Source organism: Triticum aestivum, chromosome 1D (genome assembly GCF_018294505.1).
Source record: "Triticum aestivum cultivar Chinese Spring chromosome 1D, IWGSC CS RefSeq v2.1, whole genome shotgun sequence".
Classification (NCBI taxonomy): Eukaryota; Viridiplantae; Streptophyta; class Magnoliopsida; order Poales; family Poaceae; genus Triticum; species Triticum aestivum.
Genome location: NC_057796.1, coordinates 7,571,882 through 7,593,551, shown reverse-complemented (window position 1 = coordinate 7,593,551; position 21,670 = coordinate 7,571,882). Strand labels below are relative to the sequence as shown.

The 21,670-nt window shown below is 41.9% G+C and overlaps 1 protein-coding gene and 1 long non-coding RNA gene across 2 annotated transcripts; one reads left to right on the top strand and one right to left on the bottom strand.

Moving 5' to 3' along the window:
* Positions 1 to 4,954: 4,954 nt before the first annotated feature.
* Positions 4,955 to 7,595, bottom strand: LOC123162350 (uncharacterized). The gene is made up of 3 exons (XR_006481239.1): positions 6,073 to 7,595; positions 5,934 to 6,001; positions 4,955 to 5,560 (listed from the first exon to the last, which is right to left on the bottom strand). It is a non-coding gene; the product is annotated as an uncharacterized lncRNA (long non-coding RNA).
* Positions 7,596 to 8,103: 508 nt separating this feature from the next.
* Positions 8,104 to 9,418, top strand: LOC100682492 (gamma-gliadin B-I-like). Its single transcript, XM_044591735.1, has one exon. It carries the CDS (start codon positions 8,164 to 8,166, stop codon positions 9,259 to 9,261), a length of 1,098 nt encoding a protein of 365 aa, XP_044447670.1. The 5' UTR covers positions 8,104 to 8,163; the 3' UTR covers positions 9,262 to 9,418.
* Positions 9,419 to 21,670: the final 12,252 nt, after the last annotated feature.

The following is a 21,670-nucleotide window of genomic DNA, read 5'->3' as shown; positions in this document are numbered from 1 at the left end:
CAAAAGCCCATCAGTATGGAGTTTCTTCATGCGCTTTACACCAATATGACCAAAACGGTAGTGCCACAAATAAGTTGCACTATCATTATTAACTTTGCATCTTTTGGCTTCAATATTATGGATATGTGTATCACTACGATCGAGATCCAACAAACCATTTTCATTGGGTGTATGACCATAGAAGGTTTTATTCATGTAAACAAAACAACAATTATTCTCTAACTTAAATGAATAACCGTATTGCAATAAACATGATCAAATCATATTTATGCTCAACGCAAACACAAAATAACACTTATTTAGGTTCAACACTAATCCCGAAAGTATAGGGAGTGTGTGATGATGATCATATCAATCTTGGAACTACTTCCAACACACATCATCACCTCGCCCTTAACTAGTTTCTGTTCATTCTGCAACTCCCGTTTCGAGTTACTACTCTTAGCAACTGAACTAGTATCAATTACCGAGGGGTTGCTATAAACACTAGTAAATTACACATAAATAACATGTATGTCAAATATACTTTTGCTCACTTTGCCATCCTTCTTATCCGCCAAATACTTGGGGCAGTTCCGCTTTCAGTGACCAGTCCCTTTGCAGTAGAAGCACTCAGTTTCAGGCTTAGGTCCAGACTTTGGTTTCTTCTCCTGAGCAGCAACTTGCTTGCCGTTCTTTTTGAAGTTCCCCTTCTTCTTCCCTTTGCCCTTTTTCTTGAAACTAGTGGTCTTTTTGACCATCAACACTTGATGCTCCTTCTTGATTTCTACCTTCGCCGATTTCATTATCACGAAGAGCTTGGGACTTGTTTCTGTTATCCCTTGCATATTATAGTTCATCACGAAGTTCTAGTAACTTGGTGATGGTGACTAGAGAACTCTGTCAATCACTATCTTATCTGGAAGATTAACTCCCACTTGATTCAAGTGATTGTAGTACCCAGACATTCTGAGCATATGCTCACTAGTTGAGGAATTCTCCTCCATCTTTTAGGCAAAGTACTTGTCAGAGGTCTCATACCTCTTGACATGGGCATGAGTCTGAAATACTAATTTCGTCTCTTGGAACATCTCATATGCTCCGTGACGTTTCAAAACATTTTTGAAGTCCCGGTTCTAAGCCATAAAGCATGGTGCACTAAACTATCAAGTAGTCATCATACCGAGTTTTGCCAAACGTTCATAACGTCTGCTTATGCTCCTGCAATAGGTCCGTCACCTAGCGGTGCATTAAGGACATAATTCTTCTGTGCAGCAATGAGGATAATCCTCAGATCACGGATCCAATCCGCATCATTGCTACTAACATCTTTCAACTTTGCTTTCTCAAGGAACGCATTAAAATTCAACGGAACAATAGCACGGGCCATCTATCTACAACAACATAGACAAGCAAGATACTATCAGGTACTAAGTTCATGATAAATTTAAGTTCAATTAATCATATTACTTAAGAACTCCCACTTAGATAGACATCCCTCTAATCCTCTAAGTGATCACGTGATCCATATCAACTAAACCATGTCCGATCATCACGTGAGATGGAGTAGTATCAATGGTGAACATCACTATGTTGATCATATGTACTATATGATTCACGCTCTATCTTTCGATCTCAGTGTTCCGAGGCCATATCTGCATATGCTCCGCTCGTCAAGTTTAACCTGAGTATTGCGCGTGTGCAACTGTTTTGCACCCGTTGTATTTGAACGTAGAGCCTATCACACTCGATCATCACGTGGTGTCTCATCACGAAGAACTTTTGCAACGGTGCATACTCAGGGAGAACACTTATACCTTGAAATTCAGTAAGAGATCATCTTATAATGCTACCGTCGATCTAAGCAAAATAAGATGCATAAACATCACATGCAACCAATATAAGTGATATGATATGGCCATCATCATCTTGTGCTTGTGATCTCCATCTCCGAAGCACCATCATGATCACCATCGTCACCGGCGCGACACCTTGATCTCCATCGTAGCATCGTTGTCGTCTCGCCAACTATTGCTTCTACGACTATCGCTACCGCTTAGTGATAAAGTAAAGCAATTACAGGGCGATTGCATTGCATACAATAAAGCGACAACCATATGGCTCCTGCCAGTTGCCGATAACTCGATTACAAAACATGATCATCTGATACAATAAAATATAGCATCATGCCTTGACCATATCACATCACAACATGCCCTGCAAAAACAAGTTAGACGTCCTCTACTTTGTTGTTGCATGTTTTACATGGCTGCTACGGGCTGAGCAAGAACCGTTCTTACCTACGCATCAAAACCACAACGATAGTTCGTCAAGTTGGTGCTGTTTTAACCTTCTCAAGGACCGGACGTAGCCACACTCGGTTCAACTAAAGTTCGAGAAACTGACACCCGCCAACCACCTCTGTGCAAAGCATGTCGGTAGAACCAGTCTCGCGTAAGCGTACGCGTAATGTTGGTCCGGGCCGCTTCATCCAACAATACCGCTGAACCAAAGTATGACATGCTGGTAAGCAGTATGACTTGTATCGCCCACAACTCACTTGTGTTCTACTCGTGCATATAACATCTACGCATAAAACCTGGCTCGGATGCCACTGTTGGGGAACGTAGTAATTTCAAAAAATTTGCTACGCACACACAGGATCATGGTGATGCATAGCAACAAGAGGGGAGAGTGTGTCCACGTACCCTCGTAGACCGAAAGCGGAAGCGTTATGACAACGCGGTTGATGTAGTCGTACGTCTTCACGATCCGACCGATCCAAGTACCGAACGCACGGCACCTCCGAGTTCAGCACACGTTCAGCTCGACGACGTCCCACGAACTCTGATCTAGCAGAGCTTTGCGGGAGAGTTCCGTCAGCACGACGGCGTGATGACGGTGATGATGTTGTTACCGACGCAGGGCTTCGCCTAAGCACCGCTACGATATGACCAAGGTGGAATATGGTGGAGGGGGCACCGCAGACGGCTAGAATAGATCAACAGATCAACTTGTGTGTCTAGAGGTGCCCCCTGCCCCCGTATATAAAGGAGTGGAGGAGGGGGAAGGGCCGGCCCTCCTATGGCACGCCCTGGAGGAGTCCTACTCCAACCGGGAGTAGGATTGCCCCTCTTCCGAGTAGTAGGAGTAGGAGTCAACGAAAGGGAAAAGAGAAGAGAAGGAAGGAGGGGGCGCAGCCCCTCCCCCTAGTCCAATTCGGACTAGGCCTTGGGGGGCGCACAGCCTACCCTCTCTCTTTTCCCTAAAGCCCAATAAGGCCCATATACTCCCCGGCGAATTCCCGTAACTCTCCGGTACCCCGAAAAATACCCGAATCACTCGGAACCTTTCGGATGTCCGAATATAGTCGTCCAATATATCGATCTTTACGTCTTGACCATTTCGAGACTCCTCGTCATGTCCCCGATCTCACCCGGGACTCCGAACTACCTTCGGTACATCAAAACACATAACTCATAATATAAATCGGCACCGAACATTAAGCGTGCGGACCCTACGGGTTCGAGAACTATGTAGCCATGACCGAGACACGTCTTCGATCAATAACCAATAGCGGAACCTGGATGCTCACATTGGCTCCTACATATTCTAGGAAGATCTTTATCGGTCAAACCGCATAACAACATACGTTGTTCCCTTTGTCGTCGGTATGTTACTTGCCCGAGATTTGATCGTCGGTATCTCAATACCTATTTCAATCTCGTTACCGGCAAGTCTCTTTACTCGTTCTGTAACACATCATCCCGCAACTACCTCATTAGTTACAATGCTTGCAAGGCTTATAGTGATGTGCATTACCGAGTGGGCCCAGAGATACCTCTCCGACAATCGGAGTGACAAATCCTAATGTCGGAATACGCCAACCCAACAAGTACCTTCGGAGACACTTGTAGAGCACCTTTATAATCACCCAGTTACGTTGTGACGTTTGGTAGCACACAAAGTGTTCCTCCGGTAAATGGGAGTTGCACAATCTCATAGTCATAGGAACATGTATAAGTCATGTAGAAAGCAATAGCAGAATACTAAACGATCAAGTGCTAAGCTAACGGAATGGGTCAAGTCAATCACATCATTCTCCTAATGATGTGATCCCGTTAATCAAATGACAACTCAGATAGATGTTCAATTATCCGACCAACCTGATTGGACGCACTGGAAGTTAGCTAGAAATGGGGCATTTACGGTGAAATCGTTTTACATGGATCTGATTAATTCTGGCCCAATCACGAGATCGTTACATATTTGGAAGGTTAAGGTTCCCTTGCATATTAAAATATTTATGTGGTTCGTCCACAAGCAAGTAATCCTCATCAAGGATATCTTAATAAAGACGCGATGGGTAGGTTGTTGACGTTGTTGTTTTTGTGATCATGATGAAACAATACAACATCTATTCCTTGAGTGCCCACTCGCCAAATTGCTTTGGAGAATGATCCATATAGCCTTTAACTTTAATCCTCAAGTTGACATTGAATTGTTGTTTGGAATGTGGTTAGCTGGGGTTGAGCATATTACTGTATCTCGTATTCGGATTGGAGTATGTGCGCTTTTATGGCTATATGGAATTGTAGGAATGATATGATTTTTAACAGACAACACATTTTAACTTTCTTGCTGGTCATCTTTAGAGCTACCGCATTGATCCATACGTGGTCCTTACTCACTCCTGTGGACTCCAGGGAGGCTTTGGTTACTGGGTGCAACCAGTGGGAGATGGTAGCACGGGCTATATTCAACCGGTTCGGTTGGCGGTCGCAGAACAGGATATGAGTATAGGGAGCTTATCTTTTACTTTGCCTTACCGGTAGTGATTTTGGGCATGTACTTTTTTTTTTGGTTCGCTTCGCTTGCGAGCTGTAATACTTTTTTGACTTTGTGCTACTTCAAGACTCTTTAATAAGATGGCTGCATGCATCATTATGATGCAAAGGCCGGGGGTACGCCTCCATTTCTAAAAAAAAACTGTGTGGCCCTCTGCCCCTCTATTCACCTCTGCTGTATGATCACAAACTGAGGACTTCCTCTTTTTGTGACACACACACACACACACACACACACACACCCCGGTTGACATTTCAAAAACAAGAAGTTGTTCAGATAAGTAGAACACCACAGGGTTAAAGCGCCATGGATGATAGTAAACTGCTGGTGAACCTTGCCCATCATGGGCACGAACCCAAAGGACGAGCAGCAAACCAAATCCAGATCTGATTGTCTGTGTCGGCCAGGGTTTGATTCAGCGTTGCAGCTCAACTCGACGCCAAGCAGTCGCCCTACACCATAGGCCCCAACAATTCTCGGTCAAGACCGACTGCAGTACAGTTCAGTTGTAGAGGCCATTCCCTGAGCTAGCACTAGCAGAGCAGCCATCAGGGAAGCCCACTATCCAAGAAATTCACAGCATCATGCCGCAAGGTTCCAAACTGCGGAGTGCAGACAGTTTCTCAACAAGTTGAAGCTTTAGGGGCCTCCTGCGGAAGAATGATTCGACATGCCGCATACACTTCCCCAGTAACCAGCACTGCTGGGATACCATCAGCACTGATACAGATATCTGAAGAAGACAGAGGTCAAAGTTTGTCAAAGCCAATAACAATCATGACATAACCTAGGCGTGCGTAACATTTTTCTTTTCTTCTTTTAGCCAAAGCACCTGCTAAACCAACAATGAAACGACACTGGTGCTGTCAAAAATAGCTCATAGCATTTATCAAGTCTATAACAGCAAAACAAGACTGCATGGCACCTAAAAACACTCTAGAGTCCCAGGTGACCACATAACTAGTCTTTCTGTAGTCTATTCCTCACGTGTATCATCCAAATTGGTCATTGTCCATTGGCATTTACCAAAGTGAATAAAAAACTGTATCATCCAAATTAAACAAGTGCCAGTCTGACTACCAACTGACTGACATGAAACACTTCACCTGCTGCTGTTGCTGCTTAACCACAAGTGTCCTTCAGATTGTTCCACAACCTCTGACGATAACCTCTCCTATCAGATGCATATAATGTGAGATTGACAAATCGATAAATGCATATTTTGAGTTTCGATTTAATACTCACCGTACCAAATAGGGAATAGGCTCTGTCTCGGGGGCACCTGCAAGGAAGCATGGATTTTGCAAGAAATATATATACGGCTGTAACTCATATATGTACATCTCAGTGACAGACTTTGTACAGAACAATATAATGACCTCATACTGTGCCAGTGTGTAGTATTACATCTACTACTATCTCCGGCAGCCATCAGATCTAGTACTATCTCCACTTAATATACTTCTCAACACACCAGAATTTTTTGCCAGGTATGTCTGTACTAATTGTCCACTGCTACCCTACCACGAAGAAGTAGTGATTTCTCCACCAATCCAGCTAGCAATCCGATCAAACACTAGGCAAAGAAATTCCTCTCTGCAACTATATATCCATACAAGTACCATTTACTCTAGGATCGAGCACTAACTGACGAACAGAGATTGGATGAATAACCTGCTAGTTGCAACCGCGGGAACTCTGACCTGTCCTGTCGGCGGATCCCCACGATGGATGGCAGACTAGCATGCCATCTAGTGTAATTGCAGACGGCCAGAGTTGCCATGGAGACTCCTTTGAGACACATGGCGACCTTTATAGCTGGGATCAGATGTATTTTCAAATTTGAATTGAATATGTAGTGTCACCATTCCAGATTTCTGATACTTGTGAACAAATATAGATTTATGCATGGGCCATTTAACACTTTTCAATTCATCGGATAAGGGCCCAGATCGAGTGCACATATCATTAACATATTTCGAACCAAATCATAATCATAAAATCCTCTGGTTTTATTGAAAGAGATGCCCATACTCCTAACATAGTTTTCTTTATCATTTGGGACCACCTCATTCAGCAGTTAATAGATTAATGACAGAAAAACATAAGTATGGCCTAGATAAGAAGTTTGAAAATAGTCGGGCACAAACAAGTTGCCATGAAACAATCTAGAACATTTTATGTGGGAAACAATCAAGACCTTGTCAAAATCCTACAAATGAAATATGCTGGTTGTCCATGATCTAGGAGGATAGTCGCGAATAGGTTCTAAAGGTTTGTTCATGAAAAATGTTGAAATGTTTGGAATTTTTTATTTTGGGTTGATAAAGTACCTTGATATAGTAAATTCATTATTGTACACCTGAACATGAACCACAGTAAACCAAACTATATATGTTGTCGTCATAGTATAACGAACATACAATAATTCCAATAGGTTACCAATGTAAATATTCTACACAATTCAAATAAATATCAACCTCCTGCCCCAAAGATTTAGTAAAAGAGACCAGGTGGGCCCGTTGAAATATTTGCACAATATTGCAAACTTAGTCCGCCAAAAGAATGATATGATCAAATAAAAATCCTTAACACAAAGATCAAACTGATGATGATGTGTCTAGAGTTAGGACCAGATATATGTTAGTGACTTGTAAGCAATTACAATCCTTTACATGTAAAGGGAATTCGATGAGTCGTGTCATGCTCTATAGGTGTCAATTTATCTTACCATCTTAAAGGACAATACAATGTTAGTTCTATAAGAAACAATTGAGTCTAGAAGAACCCTCCACATGTAAGGCTTTAATAATAGAGCATATCTTAACAACCCACACATGATTGCAACTTAGTCCTACACAAGTTTTGCCTTTTCATGTTTAAGGCTGACACCCTATGCAAGGTTCCAAAATCGGGTGTAAAAGTGATAATATCCTGATAAGTGTGTGACATGTAAAGTGAATAAGGCAAGTCATCTATAGCAAACATCATGTAACTTTTCCAAAATCGGGTGTAAAAGTGATACTATCCTGATAAATGCATGACATGTAAAGTGAATAAGGCAAGTCATCTACCTCAAACATCATGTACTTTGTGTATGATCATATGCACAACTAAAAAGCAACTTTGATGATCAATCCAAAAGTACGCGTATAGCTAGTGCAACCTACCATAATGTACCAAAAATCCATTTCAGAAACATCCAAACACAATTATTAAAGCTGATGCAAAGAAGGAAAGAGGTGGTGCATGGGCTACTATAAATAGACATGAAGTATAATGATCATCACAAGCACAAGCATCAAACCAAGCAACACTAGTTAACACCAATTCACCATGAAGACCTTCCTCATCTTTGCCCTCCTTGCCGTTGCAGCGACAAGTGCCATTGCACAAATGGAGACTAGCCACATCCCTGGCTTGGAGAAACCATCGCAACAACAACCATTACCACTACAACAAATATTATGGTACCACCAACAGCAACCGATCCAACAACAACCACAACCATTTCCACAACAGCCACCATGTTCACAGCAACAACAACCACCATTATCGCAGCAACAACAACCACCATTTTCACAGCAACAACCACCATTCTCGCAGCAAGAACTACCAATTCTACCGCAACAACCACCATTTTCGCAGCAACAACAACCACAATTTTCGCAGCAACAACAACCATTCCCGCAGCAACAACAACCACTTCTACTGCAACAACCCCCATTTTCACAACAACGACCACCATTTTCTCAGCAGCAGCAACAACCAGTTCTACCGCAACAACCACCATTTTCGCAACAGCAACAACAACAACCAATTCTACCGCAACAACCACCTTTTTCGCAACACCAACAACCGGTTCTTCCGCAACAACAAATACCATATGTTCAGCCATCTATCTTGCAGCAGCTAAACCCATGCAAGGTATTCCTCCAGCAGCAATGCAGCCCTGTGGCAATGCCACAAAGTCTTGCTAGGTCGCAAATGTTGTGGCAGAGCAGTTGCCATGTGATGCAGCAACAATGTTGCCAGCAGCTGCCGCGAATCCCCGAACAATCACGCTATGATGCAATCCGTGCCATCATCTACTCGATCGTCCTACAAGAACAACAACATGGTCAGGGTTTCAACCAACCTCAGCAGCAACAACCCCAACAGTCGGTCCAAGGTGTCTCCCAACCCCAACAACAACAGAAGCAGCTCGGACAGTGTTCTTTCCAACGACCTCAACAACAACAACTGGGTCAATGGCCTCAACAACAACAGGTACCACAGGGTACCTTGTTGCAGCCACACCAAATAGCTCAACTTGAGTTGATGACTTCCATTGCACTCCGTACCCTGCCAATGATGTGCAGTGTCAACGTGCCGGTGTACGGCACCACCACTAGTGTGCCATTCGGCGTTGGCACCCAAGTTGGTGCCTACTGATAAGAAAATATCTCTAGTAATATATAGTTGGATCGCCGTTGCTTAGTCGATGGGCATGTCGATGTAGCGGTGGCAAATAAAGTGTCACACAATGTCATGTGTGATCCGCACAAACGAGTTTAAATTATGAAATAAAATACAAATAAAGTTTGATCTAGACAATGTTCATACCGGTGTTGTGTGGATGTCGATCCGATTGCCATTCTTGCAAGTTCATAGGTTCATCTTGTCTGGTTACAACCGCAAGCTGGTGCATTAATTAATTATTTATGTATTGCAATAATCAAGATTTAAGTATAATAGTGTTATTGTAAAATTTGGGTTGAACATAAGAAAGGACTAACATACAACTCTTTAATGGTTGGAGATTTGAGATCTTGTTTTTTATTGGTTTGTATCTGGTTCAGACTACTACCATTGTCTATAGTGAAAACCTAAACCAGTTTTATCGTTAATTCGGTTTGCTTTCTTTTTTTGCAAATACATTTATTAATTCTTTGACATTAACTTGTTGTCAAGAAAAAGTCCAGCTTTTTCTTGAACTTCACAGACACCACTAGCTAGTTAATTTTAAATAAGTTCCCAATTTTTTCCTTATTTTTATGTCCTTTGAGTGGTTGCAAAAAATCGCTACATCAATCCAACAATCATTGTGCTAGGTACGGAAAAGGAGTTGCTGGCAGCAGGGTGTTTGTGTGTGTCTGTGGACGCGGGGGGGGGGGGGGGGGGGGGTATTCTTTGCGCATTACTTTGTTTTGCCCTTTACATGCTCTCATACTATACCACATTTGTTCTTCACAGAATGCAAAATAAGCAACCTAAGGTAGAGACCATAAAACCTGAGAGTGTGGGTGCCACAAACACTCGGCAAAGCCTTTGCCAAGTGTTGTACTCAGCAAAGGACACTCGGCGTACCCCTTTTCGGCAAACAAAAATTTGCCGAGATCCACTTGTCAAACACTGGACAAAGTCTTTACCGAGTTTCAAATACGGTCACTCGGCAAAAAAAGCGATCAGACGGGACGGCGCAAATGGTGTTGTAGCTATGTGGCAAGGTAGTTTACCGAGAGTACCGCTCGGTAAAGGGAGTAAATAGAAAAAAAAATAGCGCCGCCTGACCCCGTCCTATATCCATTGGTGGTCAAATGCAGGCGCCGACTGCTACCGCTGCTTGCCATCGCGTGCCCGTTGCTGCTTGTCGTGTGCGCTGTTGCTGCTCTTGATCCTCGCCGTCCTCCTGAGCTACTATTGCACCGGCTAGCCAGAACATCGGAGTACTAGCTAGCACACCAGTATACTAGCTAGCTAGCTACACCGCTGGTGGTGGTGCTGCTTGCGTGATCGATGAAGAGAAGGACCTGCGGAAGAGGAGCAACAGCTAGGTCAGGAAGAGGAGCAAAGACGGCGGAGCCAAGCGCGTGTAGTTGGGAGTCCGGTCGGTCGTCCGCACGACCTCGACGTACTGGCTGATCTGGCGTGCCATCGGAAGGGCGAGGTCAGCGGCCGGAGGAGACGAATGTCTGCGGGCCTTGTTCTCCATGGCGCGCTCGCAATGTCGCGGCGGTGCTGGTGGTCGGCCACTGCCCGCCGGTGGTGGCCGCGAGAGAAGACAAGGAGAGAGATGAGGAAATGAGACACACGCTCGTGATTTAGAAGAGAGTGGGAGAGAGATAGAAGAGAGAGTAAGAGATGTGCGGCTGCCATGACGCCACGTCATCATTCCGTATGTTGTTCTCAGATTGGTTGAGAAGAGTGTGCTTTCTCTCAACCAATCAGAAAAAACATGATTTTTAATTAGCGTAACACTCGGTAAACACAAAAAAATGAATAGAAATATTGTGAACACACAAGAAAATATGAAAAATCTAAGCGGTTCTTCCATATAGTGAATACTTGTGTATCTAAAAATATTTGGACTGAGTAATTGCAGACTTGCATTTCAAATTTGAAATACTTTTGGGAAATCAGAAGTGTTTTAAATGTGTGGAAATAGCAAGAAATCTAGAAAATTCATAAAACTTGAGAATTGTCCACCAAATATGGTATATTTTTTGTGAAAATTGGACTGTTGCCATTTTACACCCTGTTTTTTGTGCTTGCTTCATAAAAATACTCTTTTTTACACTTAGAAAATGGGAAATGACTTATTTTTACAAAAAAGTTGGAAACTGTATTTGGCAGCCTTGTTTGTAATGACAAGATGCATCCATGATCCAAGTTTGGGCACATTATATTAAACCATGCAATGAATATGGGCATCACATGGTCATTTGACTTGAAATCCATGAATGTTCATAGGCGATAGCATATTTTGTGAAGGATTTTTTTTCAAATTAGTCATATGAAAACTTTGGTATTTTTCCTCGTAACTAGTACACATAAAAGGACTCCATGCGAAACCACTGCATTTTTTGAACTTGTATTCATTTTCTTTCATTTTTTTCAAAACGGGGTCAAAATGAACGGCATGGTGATTTATCACAAGGCGATGAATCTCTCAAAACACTAAGTGGTTCTCCCATATAATGACTATATATGTGCATAAAAATATTTTTTGCTAATTTTATGAAAGTGTTATCACACACTTGCAGTTCAAATTTGAATCACTTCCGGGAATTGACATAAAGTCATTTAAATGTGCGAAAGTAACCAGAAATATAGAAAATCCATGAAACACAGGGATTGTGCATAAAATATGGTTTAATTATGGTGACACTTGGAGTGGTGCCATTTTGCACCCTGGTTTTCGTAATTTCTTCACAAAAAAAATCCATTTTTGACACTTTGAAAATGAAAAATGTTTTTTTTTTGTAAAAAAGGAAACTCTATTTGGCAACATTGTTTGTAATGTCAATATGCGTCTATGTGTCTAATTTGGGAATATTATAATAAACTATGCAATGAATATGACCATCACCTTGGTCCTTTGAATTGAAAGTCATTAATGTTCATACACGATAGCCCGTTTTGTGAAGGATCTTTTTCAAATTTGTTATATTGAAAGTTTGGTATTTCCTTCCAAAACTAGTACACATAACAGGACTTCATGCAAAAGGATTGCATTTTTTGAACTTGTATTCTTTTTCTATCTTTTTTAATACGGGGTCAAAATGGTCGACATGGCTATTTATTACAAGGGGTTGAATCTCTTTTTGCTAATTTTGATGACCAAGCTATCACACACTTCCAGTTCAAATTTTAATTACTATCGGGAAATTGGCATAAAGTTAATTAAATGTGCGAAAGTAGCTAGAAAACTAGAATATCGATGAAACTTGGGAATTGTGCATAAAATATGGTCTACTTACTGTGATAATTGGAGTGGTGCCATTTTGCACCATGATTTTTGTACTTGCTTCACAAAAAACACCCATTTTTTACACTTGGAAAATGAAAAATGATTTTTGTACAAAAAGTAGGAAACTCTATTTGGCAACATTGTTGGTAATGTCAAGATGCACCTATGTGTTTGATTTGGGAACATTATAATAAAACTATGCAATGAATATGGCCATCACCTTGGTCATTTGAGACTATATTAATATTTGGCATGCCAAAAAGTGCAATTAATATGGCCTAAAATGAAAAGTTTTTCAACATACAAATTGTCCGTCTCGTCAAAATGAACAACTTTGATTTTTGGACCATCTTCATCCAAGGTCGTATGCAACCTCTACAGTCAAAACCATGCAGTTTAGTGAAGACCCCCCCTTTTGCCGAGTGTGACACTCGGTAAAGACCCCTTCCGAGTGTAGCACTCGGCAAAGCCTTGTTTGCCAGTTTTCCTATTTTACCGAGCGTTTTGTCCCCGACACTCGGCAAAGTGCCTGTTTGCCGAGTTTCACGTTTTTGCCGAGTTTCATGTTTTTGCCGAGTTAAGTACGCGGCAAAGACAGTATTGTCGAGTGTCCGATTTAGTGCACTTGGCAAAGAGCCTAACACTCGGCAAAGAGGAAAATTTCAGTAGTGGTGTGTATCAACTTCACATCCTCCTCCTTACGGGTCTAGCTAGTTCAAGAACAGAAGAATTAAGATGGAAGAGTGGATATCCTAGTTGACTAGTGCAGTTAGTAATAGCAATAGCTAGCCCTCATGAGGTTACATAAAGTATCATTTTAATTGGAAAGCAATATCCCTCATGAGATCAGATAGCCATAGATAGTTCCAAAATAAACAAGGCGTTGGCATTAACTATGCTGGTTTTAAATTAGTTAAATGGCTAAACTGAGGCATCGGCAGACATATTAGACAATGTGCACTTCAACTAAAAAACTTCCACGAGCATGTAATCAAGAATATTGCAAGTAGAGCAATATACTATGTATTTATGTCAGAACATCCAGTGCAGGTTTTCAAAATTATGTTCAATTGGTTGTGACCTTAGTAAATGATACAGATTTTCTTTCTGAATACTACAGAAAGTTCAGAATTGCAAATTAAACAATTACCTCCACTGACTAGACGTGAAACAACACACCTACTGTGTATCAACAAAATATAATTCATCTTGAGCAGCACCTACCGTGTAGGGAGGAACACAATTGGTTTTCGTGAATTCGTTGAATCTTGAATGCATCACATGCTTATTGCTGAAGAGAGAAGACCCGGAAGCAAGTGGTCACTTTCTTGTCCTTTTCTGATGACATCTGTAATTAAGATTGAGTACATGATGGAACTCAGAAGTGCTCATAATCTGCTGGCAGATGATTATTTCTTGTTCATATGAACATACATAATACTTAATATACTGACATGATAAAAGACAACTTGGCAATCTCCAGTTATTCAATGATGAAAGGTAAGTTATGAGTATGGATCTAGTTTGGTGAGCTTAATATGTGTTGTTATTGTGAGACAGTGAAAACTGGAATAAAGGGCCATGTGGAATTCTCTTTATCAGCTTAGCTAAATAAATTAGATGACGCCTAGCTTTGCAACCATACTAAGGAATCAACAAAATCGAAGATAGAGAGCTAGAACAACAGTGACACTTGAAGAAAAATTCTTGAGCCACTGCCTATGGCCATGTAAATGGGGACTGTGTGACACGGTCCACTCCATCATGTAGAATGCACATTTCCTCCGATGCACATATGAAATATGATGGTACAAAGCAGAAGAAACGCTGAAATATAGGGATGATTGGACACTATAATTAACTTGGATGTCGCTCCAGTCCACCAAGCGGACGAAAATTCTGTAAGAGCTTTCTTCTCAGACATCAGAGACACGGAACTTCCACGCGAACTGCTTCTCCTCCACCTGCATAGCGCGTGCAGACATATATCACTGTTGCGCTACACAGCGGAATTCTGCTTCCTCGCCCTCCTGATTCAGGCAACTGGCACGTAGATGGGTGTGCCTCTTAAGTCGTGCTAATGTGTCACAGAAAAACGGACTAGTACGAATGATAACTTATGTTGACTGGAAGACCGAAACTGTATGCCGTCAATGTACAGCTTGCGCCAGTTGGCTGGTGCACTGCACGTCTCTATAAGTGTGAGTTGAAAATTTAAACACCACATCAAGTGTACATTTTCATATACTGAAGTGCATATCAGCAGGAAAAGCACAGAATAAGCGCTTCCATGTCCTCAAGAACGATGAAATTTTGGTTTTACACATGATATTATTGGCGATTAGACGCACATATTTTCAGAATTAGCACAAATTAGTCGGCACAACAACATATTTGTAACATGGATTAGCACAGTCCTTATAATGAGACCAAAATAACCCAAATTGCCCAAATAAATTAGTACACGGATTAGGAGAACCTCGGGATCAACAAATTCATAAATCAGCACAAATTTTCGGTATTAAGATATAAATCACTGATTAGTACATGCTTGTCCATTTGATTTGAACAAGGCATCAATAATAACATCATAAGACTGAATTGAACTTGTTCTTTACCACTAGCTAGGGGCAGAAAACCTACTATGGAATGCACTGGATTGTATTTGATTTCATAAAAAACCAACAAAAAATGCCCTAAAAAAATTCTTATCCTAAAATAGGTTCATCGGGAGCTGCTGCACATTAACATATAGAAATTATACGGAGAGAAATGTGGATTTGGTGGCTCAGCCCTATATAAGGCTATAACATGTTATCCAGTCCTTTACATGGATCCGATTAATTCTGGCCCAATCTCGAGATCGTTACATATTTGAAAGGTTAAGATTCCCTTGCGTATTAAAATATTTAAGTGGTTTTTCCACAAGCAAGTAATCCTCACCAAGGATAACTTAATAAAGAGGCGATAGGTAGCTAGTTCACGTTGTTGTTTTGTGATCATGATGAAACAATACAACATCTATTCCTTGAGTGCCCACTCGCCACATTGCTTTGAAGAACGATCCATAAAGCCTTTAACATTAATCCTTCAGTTGACATTGAATCATTGTTTTGAACGTGGTTAGCTGGGGTTGGGCATATTACTGCGTCTCGTATTCGGATTGGAATATGTGCGCTTTTATGGGCTATATGGAATTGTAGGAATGATATGATTTTTAACAGACAACACACTTTAACTTTCTTGCAGGTCATCTTCAGAGCTACTGAATTGATCCGTACGTGGCCCTTACTCACTCCTTGGACTCCAGGGAGCCTTTGGTTACTGGTTGCAACCAGTGGGAGATGTTAGCACGGGCTATATTCAACCGGTTCGGATGGCGGTCGCATAACAGGATAGGAGTCTAGGGAGCTTCTCCTTTACTTTGCCTGGCCGGTTGTGATTTTGAGCATGTACTTTTCTTTTCTTAGTTTCGCTCCGCTTGCGAGCTGTATTACTTTTATGAATTTGTGCTACTTCGAGACTCTTTAATAAGATGGCTGCATGCATCATTATGATGCAGAGGCCGGGGGTATGCCTCCATTTCCAAAAAAAAGCTACGTGGCCTTCTGCCCCGCTATTCACCTCTGCTGTATGATCACAAACCGAGGACTTCCTCTTTTTGATATATATACCCCGGTTGACATTTCAAAAACAAAAATTTGTTTAGATAAGTAGAACACCACGGGGGTAAAGCGCCATGGATGATTGTAAACTGCTGGTGATCCCTGCCCATCATGGGCACGGACCCAAAGGACGAGCAGCAAACCAAATCCACATCAGATCCGCTGTGTCGGCCAGGGTTTGATTCAGCGTTGCATCTCAACTCGATGCCAAGCAATCGCCCTACACCATAGGCCCCAACAATTCTCGGTCAAGACCGACTGCAGTACAGTTCAGTTGTAGAGGCCATTCCCTGAGCTAGCACTAGCAGAGCAGCCATCAGGGAAGCCCACTATCCAAGAAATTCACAGCATCATGCCGCAAGGTTCCAAACTGCGGAGTGCAGACAGTTTCTCAACAAGTTGAAGCTTTAGGGGCCTCCTGCGGAAGAATGATTCGACATGCCGCATACACTTCCCCAGTAACCAGCACTCCTGGGATACCATCAGCACTGATACAGATATCTGAAGAAGACAGAGGTCAAAGTTTGTCAAAGCCAATAACAATCATGACATAACCTAGGCGTGCGTAACATTTTTCTTTTCTTCTTTTAGCCAAAGCACCTGCTAAACCAACAATGAAACGACACTGGTGCTGCCAAAAATAGCTCATAGCATTTATCAAGTCTATAACAGCAAAACAAGACTGCATGGCACCTAAAAACACTCTAGAGTCCCAGGTGACCACATAACTAGTCTTTCTGTAGTCTCTTCCTCACCTGTATCATCCAAAATGGTCATTGTCCATTTCCATTTAACGACGTGAATAAAAAACTGTATCATCCAAATCAAACAAGTGCCAGTCTGACTCGCCATTCTGGAAAGGACTCATGAGAATGTAGGACTTGTTCTTTCGTAGGGTTAAATTCTTGGTTGGCAATGGAATGTCAACAAGATTTTAGGAGGATACGTGGTTAGGAGAGACGCCCCTAGCCATACAATATCCCACCCTTTATAACATCATGCAACGTAAGGAGGATTACATAGGCACAATATTTCAAATGACTCCCTTGAATATTCAGTTCAGACATGCGTTAGTTGGTGTGCGATGGACTGCCTGGATGCACTTGGTCCGAAGGATGATAGATGTTCAATTATCCGACCAACCTGATTCGACGCACTGGAAGTTAGCTAGAAATAGGGCACTTGCGCTGAAATCGTTTTACATGGATCTAATTAATTTTGGCCCAATCTCGAGATCGTTACATATTTGGAAGGTTAAGATTCCCTTGCGTATTAAAATATTTATGTGGTTCGTCCACAAAAAAGTAATACTCATCAAGGATAACTTAATAAAGAGGCGATGGGTAGGTAGTTGACGTTGTTATTTTTGTGATCATGATGAAACAATACAACATCTATTCCTTGAGTGCCCACTCGCCAAATTGCTTTGGAGAATGATCCATATAGCCTTTAACTTTAATCCTCCAGTTGACATTGAATCGTTGTTTGGAATGTGGTTAGCTGGGGTTGGGCATATTACCGCGTCTCGTATTCGGATTGGAATATGTGCGTTTTTATGGGCTATATGGAATTGTAAGAATGATATGATTTTTAACAGACAACACATTTTAACTTTCTTGCAGGTCATCTTCAGAACTACCACATTAATCCGCACGTGGTCCTTACTCACTCCTATGGACTCTAGGGAGGCTTTGGTTACTGGGTGCAACCAGTGGGAGATGGTAGCACGGGCTATATTCAACCGGTTCAGATGGCGGTCACTGTAGGGGAACGCGATAGAAAACAAAAAATTTCCGACCTACGCACCAGCCCAGGACCACTATGGAGACTGCATACATGGTTTGATCTTTTTCGTTACCGACTCGTAGCGCAACGGGAAGTAGAGTCGATGACGATCGGCGGTGCAGATCCCCGCAGCTAGGATTTACAACCTCCCACCTGCGAGGATGAATACCCTCATCTGCTCCTCAGACAGCCCTCCGGGAGGTGGTCGAACAGCCCCCCGGACGGTGTCGCGGACAGCCCTTCGGGAGGACCTTCGAAACTCGAATGGTCACTGGGACAGCCCTTCGGGAGGACCTTCGAAACTCGGACGGTCACATAGACAGCCCTTTGGGAGGCACTCACGAACTAAGACCGAAACTACGATCTCTCTACAGAGTTGCACACATACGGTGTCATCTATCCGGCAGGGCTTCGCCGTCCAGAACTAGTTCCTGCCGGAACCCAGACAGCCTTACGGCTCTATGAAACTATTTCGCTGGGAGGGAGAGAGAAGCCAGATCATGCATGGCACTTGTATGTGAGAAAGAGTGAGTGTGGAGGGCTGCCCCTCCACCTCTATTTATAGGAAATCCCAAGGGGTAGGGTAGTTTAACACAAAAACCCAAAATGAACATGAATGAAGTCCTTCCTCAAGGACATAAGAGTGAAACCATGGAACAAGAGGGGCTCCAAGGTGGAGCCCCAAGTGTGGCCGGCCACACCCCTTGGTGGGCCCCCATGAGGGTCTCCCAATCCATCCATGTCATCCCTAGATCTTTTGGGCAAAGCCCCAAAAGGTGGCTTTCCATAAAATATCCCAAAAAGCACTTTCACTATTCACGATGACATTTTTCAGCGTCCGTTCGAACTGAAAATATCTATGTGGGCTTAGAACATTTCCAGTACCCATCATAATAATTTTCAACGTGTTCTGGAACAATTCCAGTTTAGTGATTTTCATCCGCGAAAAGCATCTGAACCGGTTCCTGCAGCTCCGGAACATTTCCGGTTTTTATTTCCGAAAATTCCAAAAAGTTTCGAGAATGATTCTGGCACCCTCCAAGAATTATCAGGCATGTTTTGAAACCATTTTGACTTAATGGCATACCCCGAAACAACTATTTCGGTTTCACCGAAACTCATCCAGTGACCTCTCTCTGCGGAACTTTTCCGCTGTCCGAAACTCTTTCGATGATTTTCTCTCAGACTCCTTGTCTAGTATTCAGCAGATAGATGACCCTTAAGCGTGTGACCCTATAGGTTCGGTGAAGTATAGACATGACCCGGAACCCCTTCCGATCAATGATCAACATCGGAGCCGTGGACACCCATATTGTCCCCTATACCCACACGAATGAATATTCGAGTGAACCTCCAGTTGCAGTGAGCTATTCCTGTTGCTTCGCGATATGTCACAAACACCCGTTGTGAGATTTGTTGCATCCCCGTGGACGAAAAATTTGTCCACCATGCAAGTTACCTCGTTACCGGTTTTGTTCTCTTTTCTCGTTTCTGTGTTCCGGCATCCCAGTGATCAAATCACACTGTGTCTGGCCAGACGATGATGGATACCGTAATACCGAGAGGGCCCGAGAATATCTCTCCATCGTCGGAGGAGCAAATCCCAATCTTGAGTTATCAAGTTAGTTGACACACTTTTCCATGAACCCGTAAGCTGCCGTAATAGCCACCCATTTACGGATGACGTTTAACAAACCCCAAAGTTCATGAAGCAAGCATGAAGAAACTCGATACTCTCATGGTCTAAGGAATTATGCAAACGTTAACCATCTCTGTGTTATGCACCATTAACTTGTGACGAATGAATCTCTTAGCATAACATCAATCCGGGTCGATTCAACACAAATGTTCTCTTAACATTGTGCCCTCAAAATTGCTGGCATAACATGCCCATGATCAGGAAAACAGAACCATCATGCAACACTAGAGCTAGTCTTAGAGGCCAGACTAGGAATACTTCTTACCGTTTATTATTCCACACGTGCATATGAGTCTTCCTCTGAGCCTCGTGGATATTGCAGACTCGAGAATCATTGCAGTTATAGCATGGAACATAAACATAATTATGAACTCGGAGATAAATAATATCATTTATTATTGCCTCTATGGCATATCTCCTACAGACTCCCACTTGCACTCGAGTCAATAATCTAGTTAATGCTAATGCACTTTACACCTATGGCATACTGGTGTAAAAAATGCTTCGCATGTGGTATAGCCTGATGTCCATCGGATTTGACAATTTCAGCTCCGTATGTATCTCTGCATATCCTCGCATTTTCATGCTTTCACAAAATTCATATTTTGTGTGGACTTGGCGTTGTATGTATGTGAATCATAGGTCGAACCTGGATTCCTCAGACTGAGTTATGGAGCAACTACCTGCAGTAGTGTCCCATTGACAGAAGCCATCTTGGAACCATACTAAGTTCATGAATGAACTATATGATTCAACATCTTCTTTTGTCCCTTCTAAAGCGTCAACATACTTAGTCATTTGTTATAGAATTCGCCACAGTATCCTGTTGGGAACAATTTCTAACTACCCTGCCACCATATTGTGTATTACACAAAACCCTTAACTTAAATTGAAAATCGCATGGAGAAAAGATGAAGACTGTATCGACGTAGCATTTTATAACGAACTCTTCATGATCTCCGCTTGAAAGAAAACATATCATCAGTACTTACTCTAGTACTCAATGACATCTTTCACTGTTTTCCCACGATCAGTACTTTGATCACTTTAGTATCCATACTTGCAACACCTTGGGAGTATCGGACATATCTGGTTGTTTTACATTGGTTGTTTTACATACCATGGAATACATGATTAGTCCAAAACACGAAGGTGTGTGGAATCTCATCAAGTATTTTACTCCTCAGTGTTTTGGGACAACGAGTCTTGTAAAAGCTCTTTTCATGTGACTTAGTCAAGAATCACTACTTAGCGTTTTAAATGCTAAATAGGTTTTAGCACCTTGTCAATATGTATTCATTGCTTAGCCATATTAGGTAAATCTATCTCCATAGATCATCATGCCTAAAATTGAGGCTATTTAGCCTAAGCACTTCATCAAAAACAATTTCCAATGAAGTCCTAATTCGTGTCAAGAAATTTATTTCCAATTAACAATGTGTTAAGCACACAAAGTTTTTAGAAATATTATTACGCTCCCACTTACTTTCTTGAATTACAAGCATCTTCGTTACCCATTGATGAAGTCAGAACCCTTTGACCATTTCACCAAAACACGAAGATTCCAACTCCATTTTGCTCTCTTCTGTCCATCGCTGGAATTCTGAAGTTTGCACCCTTACTAGCATCCTCTGGATAGACAAAATGCCTTGGACTGTAACAGATGCAAGTCCTTAGTTTCATTTCCATCAGATGGAAATCCTATTGTCATCCATGTTTCATATCTCATGATTGAAATATGTATTAATTGCTAGTTCAACCCGAACCGACTTTAAGCATCGCTACGATGAAAACAACCTTATCGTAGTCAACTCTTGAACTTGTTATTTCAACAAGTCGAGCTTTATGGATAAAACATTTTTATCCGTATTAGTTTAAGGTTCCATAAATATTCGTTAGAATCTAAGTCTTCGGAAAGGTGTGTCAAGGTTTTAATCTTGAATCACTTATATGGAAACTAAC

Bases quoted from the DNA above. Each gene is read 5' to 3' on its own strand.
- LOC100682492 (XM_044591735.1), top strand. From the start codon at position 8,164: ATGAAGACCTTCCTCATCTTTGCCCTCCTTGCCGTTGCAGCGACAAGT.